The sequence below is a fragment of the Aptenodytes forsteri genome, unplaced genomic scaffold (assembly GCF_000699145.1).
Source record: "Aptenodytes forsteri isolate BGI_AS27 unplaced genomic scaffold, ASM69914v1 Scaffold376, whole genome shotgun sequence".
NCBI lineage: Eukaryota > Metazoa > Chordata > Aves > Sphenisciformes > Spheniscidae > Aptenodytes > Aptenodytes forsteri.
The window spans coordinates 2,167,094-2,175,677 of NW_008796056.1; the positions used below are offsets into that span (position 1 = coordinate 2,167,094).

Consider the following 8,584-nt stretch of genomic DNA (forward strand, 5'->3'; position numbering starts at 1 on the left):
AGCCTCCGGGCCGCCCGCCCGGTGCCGCGCCCGCGCGGTGGAGCCAGAGCCCGGCGCAGCGCGGCGCTCCCCGGTCCGCAGCCGGGAGAGCGGGAGCTCGGGTCTGCGGGAGAAAGGCTGGAGCACGGGGAAGGGTCAGCGCCGCCCGTGCCGAGGGCTGGCTCACGTTGCAGCGGGACTACGAGCGCCCTGAAGTGCTTTCTTGGCTCGCTGCCCATAAGTGCAGTAATTGTTTTTAAACAGATCCAAGAAATGAAGCGTTGCCAGTTGGAACCACTTTCTTGATGAAAGAACACGTTTCTTTTCCATCGTCTTCGTATTTGTGTTTTGGAGACGTGACAACAGAAAAGAACAAATTTGGACGACGAGTTTAATGCTGGGCAGTCTCTGCACGGTTAATCACAGGTTCAAGGCTGCTTTCAGAGCCAGCCCTGCCCAGCGCCCCTTATAAACTCCCAGGTTCATGTCAGCAGGCTGCTTCAGCTCAGACTCCGTAGCTGTGGTGTGCACATACCTGAGCTTGCCTTCGCATGGCCCCAGGCCTTGTTTCATGAGGTGCTGCTGAGTAGCACTGTGTGTGATCGCTCTGCATAGCCCATTTATCCTCTGCTATGATATTGCTGGAGTGTCCCAAACTGGGTCACTCCCAGCAGTGTGGGCGGAAAAGGTGCAGGTTACGATGCTCTGAGTTTATACCATTCTCAGACTGTTCTTCGCCTTTGGTGTAGTCACAGTCCTATAATAAAGCTGGGAACATACAGGTAAATCCAGACATACAGAATATATATTTAAGCAGGAAAAAGCATGGATAATAACCACCTACTCCAGTGGCAGCAAATTCCTAAACTGATATTTAATGCATTTAACCATATTGCAAAGGCTGACCTGAATCCTGTATACATAGATTCCTAAATGATCTGTAAAATAAGTATTTACATACTTACATTTCCCATGAAATCCAGGATGATTTTACTTCCATTTCAGAGAGAGTGCAATAGCACCTAAAAACTCCAGCCAATAACAAGCCCATTGCCTTAAGTAGAGGAAAAACAGGAAGATAATGAGAAGTAGTCCTCTTCCTGAGGAATATTTAGTCTAGAGAAAGATGGCAGATAAAAAGCAGTAGAAAGAAAATATTAGATGGAAAATTGAAGGACAGATGGGTTATCTGATTTGCCAAAGAAGGGACAGGATTTGTCTATGTAGTATTTTGTAGACAGAAATGGCGATGTGACTTCAAATCTGGAACTGCCTCATGATCTCACAGCTTGGAAAATAATAGGGTAAGCCCTTACTTACCAATATCACTTGGACAAAAAAGAATAGGGAATAAACGGAACAGAATTGAGGGATCTGCTCACGTGCTCTAACCACTGAGATTTCCTAATTTCTCAGAGAATGCTACAATGTTTGGCCATTTATGATTGCAAGTACTGTCCCACTTTCCTTGTTAGGTATGATTTGATTAACCCTGCATTCTTCCATTGCCTTGTACATCTTAATTGTAGGAGGCAGAATTTTTTGATTTCTGCAGTAATTATCACGACACAGTGTTGCAATTTATTGGTTCTGAGGTACTGCAGTACAGATTACTTTCTATAAACCTTTGGACATAATCACCAAATTCAGCACAGCTTCATAAATAGGCTGATACTATTCCAAACAATGTTTGTGGGGAAAATGAGCTACATCTTGAAAAAATTGCTCAGTCCTACCACAGAAGAGGTACTTAAGCCTGTCAAAATTGCAATGAGCATCAACTGGAGACATACGAAATGCAGCTTTGTACCTGGCCCAGGCACATTGTCACCTCTGTACCTCCAACTCCTGCTGTCTGCAGCATACCAGGAGTGACGCTGAGTCTGACTGCAAACTCCGCGGGCCAGGAAAGATTCACAGCTTGGGGAAGGTTTACTCTAAGCTGGCTGTAGCCTGGTCCTAAGGTTTGAACACCCATTTGCAGCTATGGTGCATTAGGTTCTTTCCTGGGGCACTTTATCTGTGCTTTCCTGGGGCATTTTATCTGTTTTAGTGTCTTTCAAAAGAAATTTGATACGTTGCTCCGAAACTGTGACGCCCAGTCCAAACCAAAGCACAGTGAGCAGGAACGGTTTGGAGATTGGCTTTGAAAGCCCACACCTGAACTGAACTAAAACATTCATGTGAACATGTCCTGCTTATCCCTACGTGCCAACATTAAACGGCATCACGCTGGCTTTTCCCAGCCTGCAGGAAAGCAAGACATTTTTATTTTCTTCTTTGCAAATTTTTCTCATATGGGAATGTACAAGATGGAGAAAAACAGATCTTTTATAGATATGGTTTTTTTTCACTCTAATAGAAAAGAGTTCTACTATGGATATTATAAACAAGCATATGGGTTACAGTCTGTGGATATTTATTCTCTGCCCAGTAATTCTGTAGGAACTCCTCAACTTCTATTAGATTTTTTCATTACTCTTGATTCAGAGTTTAATCTGTAAAGTCAATTCCATTGAACATTACTGGTGTCATCATCATTAAATTCATCCGTGCCACATCTCCATCTCATGATGACCCTGTGTCAGGAAAGGTCCTTGTCTGATGACAGCACTTGTGGATGAATTTAAGAATATGCATTCAAGTTCCAGCAAGAACAATAGGCTAACTAACACTTAAGTGAACAATGTGTTTAAGGCTACTGAAATCATACTTGTTGCAGAGATAGATTTAAAATATTTCTACTCTTTTTTCTAACTGAGAGACTACCTTTTAGCTTGTGTATTCAGCCTTCCCTTAAAACCACTCATAGGATCACTGAGGTAAATAGGGTTACTTATATGCTTCAAGTCTGATGTGCCTAAGTACTTTGTGAAATGGGTTGAAAATCACTTTCAGAATTAACTTTTTTTAATACTGGCATTTTTTAAGACTGTATTGTGGTATGTTAAAGAGCAAAAATTTTCTTTTGTCTCAGTTTTCAAGATGTTCCCCTTAACTACAGAGTCCTGAGGTACTGTAAACCGACAGTCAGACTTGACAGGTTGGATTTGTCCCTACATAGCAAAGTGAGGCAGTTAAAATCTCAGGGAAATGTTTTCTCCAGCTGCAGGAAGTATATTAAAATTCTCACAACAGCCAATTCCCTCACAACTCCATTGACAATTGCCAGCAGCTTCTATGAAGATCTAAGCAACCTCATTACAAATCATCAGGTGACCTGAATGAGGTTCAACGCTTAAAGAAAGTGAGAATAATAATTCTATAAAACTGAAGCACAAAGCCCAGTGGACAGTGTTCCTGTAAGAATTAAGTTATTACATTTTTAAGCAATCACACACAATAAAGCAGCTGAAATACCATTTCATAATAAATACTATTGCTGATGCAAATCTGATTCATTCTAATGGCTACTATAATTAACTGCACGGTTTGTGAGCTGTTAATTTTGAGGATGAATAATTGGTTAAACCAAGTTTTGTGTATTGCAATGTAATACGCTTGTTCAATTTTCCACTTAATTTCAATTAATATGGGTTTTACATGTATTCCACTGTTGCAGTTTTTATGCCTATTATTTTTAATTAAGAAAAAGCAATACCTTGGTAGAACAGAACAAATGAGCAACACTGCATGTTGTTTCCAAGGTTTTTTTTCCATTAAAGGTATTTCGAGCTCATATCACTGAACTATCCAAAATGTTAATCGCTGTTCCTGAGGTTGACTGGAACTGGGAGTGCCAGCTCCCATGCGAAACAGAAGGGAAAAAGGCAACTCTCAGTCTCCTCATTCACTTACTGACCTCTACGCGATGATTTTCAGTTTGAACTATGTATCTTCGCTACCCTTCCTGATGTTCTCAGTACTCCAAAATGTTTTAGTGGTTAGAACTGCGTGGTGATGTTCTTGTTCACCACCGAAAAGGTGAGCTTGCAGATGCACCTATTTTATGACGGGATCAATCACCAGCTGGAGATTCCTACTCATCTCCACAAAAGGTGCCTAGACATCAGGCTGGACGCTTGTCATCTGGATGGATATTGTTAAACTAGATGAGTGCCACCCTCAGAGTCATACATTAGTCTTCATTTCTTTCAAGAAAAAAATTGCCTGTACATCAGTCTTTTCGTGGCGTAAATTACTTCTCACATTGTGCTGCCCCTGTAGCTCAGACGGGCAGGTATAAGCTCCATCCCTGCCGCTTGCCAATGCCTCTACGGGAGGCAGACTCTCACAGAGTGGACAGAGAGGGTTATTTGCATTCCCTTTGCTCCTGGCTGCCCACACACGGGACTCCCTGGCTCCTAGGGATTGCTGCTTGAGTGATAAAAGGAGAGCAAAAGTTCTAGTAGAGCTCTCTGTTTGTCCTCCCTCCAGAGCCAAATCTTTCCAGGTGTCTGACAAATTCCCAGCACCATTGATGCAGTTGCTTTATCTCTGACTCTTCTCACTTCCCCAGTATTAAAGATCTGATGGCTGAAGTGCAGCTGGCAGCTTTGCTGATGACATACGAGGCAGAAAACCTCCAGCCTACTCTTCCTTAGTTGGACTGGTGCTGTCAACAGAGCAAATCTGTGTCATTAATAACACTGGGTTATAAAAAAAAAAGCCTTCAGGGTGCTGCTGAATGAATTTTTACTGTGCATTTCGCAGAAGCTTAAGTAGAAAATAGAAATCCAGACATTATGTTTTAAAAGCCAAAGTAAGGTTAACCAATTCTGGCTAAACAGAGTCATTGCCTAACCCGCATCATCAAACCCTTCACAGACATTTTAATGCATTCATCTGCATTGCATCATTATCCTCACTTCGTAAATAGAGAGGAGCAAGAGACATAGAAGTAGGAGAGTTATTAGCACAGGAACTTTTGGTACAGTAAAGGAGGTCGGTCTGTTTGCATAGGATTGGTTCCCATGTCTCTGAAACAAAAGACCCCATGTTAGCATTTACACCTCAGCAGAAGATTTCTGAGGATTTGGAGAGATTTCTGCAGGCAGGGAGAAGTTCCTGGATTCCCCAAAACATTATATTATAATGTTCATGACACATGCTTTAAAAAAACACATGGAAGAGAAGCAGTCGAAAAACAACATATGTAAGGTGTGGAGCTGCACAGAGAAAGGCATCAGCTGGATAGTAAAATATTTAAGGGGAGCCTCTTCTTTCATTCCTTTCTTTTTTTTTTAACATGGTCAGTGTGTGTACCAGTAAGAGCATCTGCTATGAGCTGTTTAAGACACTTAAAAAGACTTTTTCCACTATTAATAACCAACCCACCAACAGATGTCTGAAGAGCTGATCATATTTCAGCCCCATTCACTAACCACCCGCTTTGTGATGCTCCCCGGCAGGCCAGATGACTCTGAGGACGCAGCATGTTCAGGACTCCAAGATGGGCTTTGTAATCAATGCAATATACTCGATGGCGTACGGCCTCCACAACATGCAGATGTCGCTATGCCCGGGCTACGTGGGCCTCTGTGACGCCATGAAGCCCATAGATGGTCGGAAGCTCCTGGAATCCCTCATGAAGACTAACTTTACTGGGGTCTCTGGGGACATGATCTTGTTTGACGAGAATGGTGACTCGCCAGGAAGGTAATGTTGACATTTGTCAAACTGTTTGTTTTTACAGACATTTTAACTGTACATAGTAGTTGAATGCAGACTTGACATCAGAGCTAAGATCTCATACTTTTATTTTCACATTTCCTGACTTTCTGTGCTTATTTTTTCAAAATTACTCTTTTTTTTTGATGTTCATTTTTAATGATGTTTAAGGTTAAAGACGTGAACTTTCAGGCGTACAATCTTCCTGCATGAATTCATGTTTTCATCTGTACCATTTAAAGGTATTACATCTCACTACAAACCATCAGACCTTCAACTTTATGTTCATAGGCCATGACGGCCACCACAGCATCGCTCTCTCTCAATTTGGGTGTTTAAATGTATGTGTTTGATTGAGCGATAAGTAATCGTAGCAGACATAGTTCTTTTATTAAGAAAGGTAAAACAATATCAGAAATATTATGTTGATTTGTCTGGGATTTTTTTCCATCAGAATTATTAAAAATCTGCTTCCATATCTTCCAAATAAAGCCTTTCCACCTGCATAACGGACTAAGCTATTAATTCATACTGTGCTGCTATAAGCCAAATTGGATTTAAAAAAAGCTTCTTTTGCTGATAACTTACATACCTGTATATACATACATACATCTATGAAATATAAGACAAGTTTTCTTCTTCTATGACTTACATGCAGTATCCATATAAATGCACATTAAAATGGGTAATGAGGGTTTTTTCCTGGGTTTCTGCCTATTGAACTCTCAGAAGATGAACAGCAAGTGTGATAGCATTCAAAGTATATCTTTTCCCTATATTTCAGTGGGTAGATTCCTGCCTCATTCACTGCTTTTGCTCCAGTTTGACTGAGGCAGTCCTTTCTGTCTACATTACTGGGAAGTTTTTAAACGTCTTTGTGATGTCATCATATAAACAGATGACAAGAGGGAAAATTGTTCATCCTGTACACTCATTTAAATTTTGTCTTCTCCCACTAATGTGAACTAAAAGGAAAGCATTAACTTCCGAGTAGAGATGGGTAGGAAAAGGTAAATCCACTGGTCAGAACATTTTGACATTTCCAAAATTTCTGAAATTTCAGAACGGATTTTTTTTTTCATTTTATTAGAAAACCTGTAAAGTCAGCATTCTCCCCAAAAGACAGCAGAACAGCCGCCTACAAGGCAGTCTGCTTGTGTCTCTGGAGACACAAATTTTCAAACTCTTCAGACTCAGACTTTAAGGAAGTGCACTGTGAGCTGTAGGAGAACTCAGACACAAACTGGCAGAAACCCAGGAAAATTTCAGATGGAAATTTATTTTCAGCACTGTTTTGGTGAGCAAGGCTGTCTTCCGCTAAACATTTCTATTTTTACAAATAGCTGAATTCTGAAGAAAAGTGCTCAGTCTGGATTTTTCTGACCAAATTCTTTTTAAAAGACTTGTCCCAGACTTATCTTAAAGGATTCCTGTTTGGTTTTAATGGTGCTCAGATGCAGTGGACTGCATCCTACCTTATTCCTACCTGTTTCACTCATTTCTTGCAGAAAGATTGAAGACTGCCACGAATAAATGATATGTGGCCTGTCACAAATAAATGATATGTGGCATGACAACACCAATGAGAATATCTAAATGTTGCAAGGAGACCTTTAGCTTTACCTTTTCCTCGTGTTGGCATGCTTAACAATAATGATTTAATTCCATTTGTTGCAAGGAATTTAATTGATGTCTTGGGTATTTTTAAATTCAATGCTAAGAAAGATGAAGGAATTATATCATGTGCAGACATTTGCTCAGTCACAGTAGGACATTAGTGTTTCACTGAAGAGCATGGGGACACCATGTTGATTGTGGACCTCAGGGTAACGCAACTTTAAGAAAGTCCAGCTTCACTGGATTCGTGTGAGACACAGTAGTGCTCTGTCTCCTCAAACTGATGGACTGTGTGTGGTGACAAAATGCTCCTAGAGTTTGTTTACTTTCGAAACATAGTTCTTTGTTCCTGCTTCTCCTACAATAGTCACATCATTAAATCCAGTGTATGTGCTTAAATTAGCCAATATTGAGTTAAAATTTATTTTTTCATTATTAAGAAGGCTTTGTAGGAAGCTCCATCTCTAACTCCCAGGTTTTGAGTAGTTTATAGTCTTTTGAGCACTGCCAAATACTATTTGCCACAGCTGGGAGATGGTGCAGTCATACTGGAACAACTCATCTCCCCTGTTCACTTGCGTTGATAGCTGCATCTTCACTTTGTAAAACAGAAATTTAAATCCTTACAGCTGTACTGTGGTGGTGGTGTTAAGCAGGAAATCAGAACATAAAAAGCCTTTCTGACCTAGATAGCTCAGGATTTTGATGTATAGCAAAGTGTTTTGCTATTATACAACAGATGATTAATCCCACATGATGCTTTGAATCCTGGCCCTATTCCAAAGTCCTTTATGTGTATGTTGAGCTCTAAGCAGATAGACAGTCTAGTGGAGGGCTTGTTTTAGGTGAGACAGAAGACATGGAAAAAAATAAATGACTATGGAAGGAACAGCCATAATTTCTTGCTACCTGTAAATACTATTGAAACTCCAAGGAAGAAATTGGGAAAGCAAGAAAAGGCAAGAAAAACAAGATGCTGATGTTTTGGCTGTGCTACCAATAGAACATGGATTCTCAGCAACTTCATGGCACTTCTGTTTTGAAACAAGTGTTTTCCACTGTGATTAGGGCACTGCTGGAAATGTGTTATTGCACCATCTGGTCTCTCCTATCCTAAAGTGACAAACTGTCCCTGTGGTATCTTGTCGTGGTTTAACCCCAGCCAGCAACTAAGCCCCACCCAGCTGCTCACTCCCTCTCCCCTGGCGGGATGGGGGAGAGAATCAGAAGAGTAAAAGTGAGAAAACATGGGTTGAGATCAAGACAGTTTAATAGGTAAAGCAAAGGCCGTGCACACAAGCAAAGCAAAACAAGGAATTCATTCACTCCTTCCCATCGGCAGGCAGGTGTTCAGCCATCTCCAGGAAAACAGGGCTCC

At 41.0% G+C, this 8,584-nt stretch overlaps 1 protein-coding gene across 3 annotated transcripts in view; it reads left to right on the top strand.

Annotated features, from left to right (window-relative positions):
• The window catches only part of GRM5 (glutamate metabotropic receptor 5), a 286,832-nt gene that overhangs the window by 235,234 nt on the left and 43,014 nt on the right, over nucleotides 1-8,584 (top strand). For all 3 annotated transcript variants that reach the window (XM_019473927.1, XM_019473928.1, XM_019473929.1), the window contains exon 4: nucleotides 5,331-5,577. In XM_019473927.1, coding sequence (XP_019329472.1) covers nucleotides 5,331-5,577 — 247 coding nt within the window. The remainder of the gene's footprint in view (nucleotides 1-5,330; nucleotides 5,578-8,584) is intronic.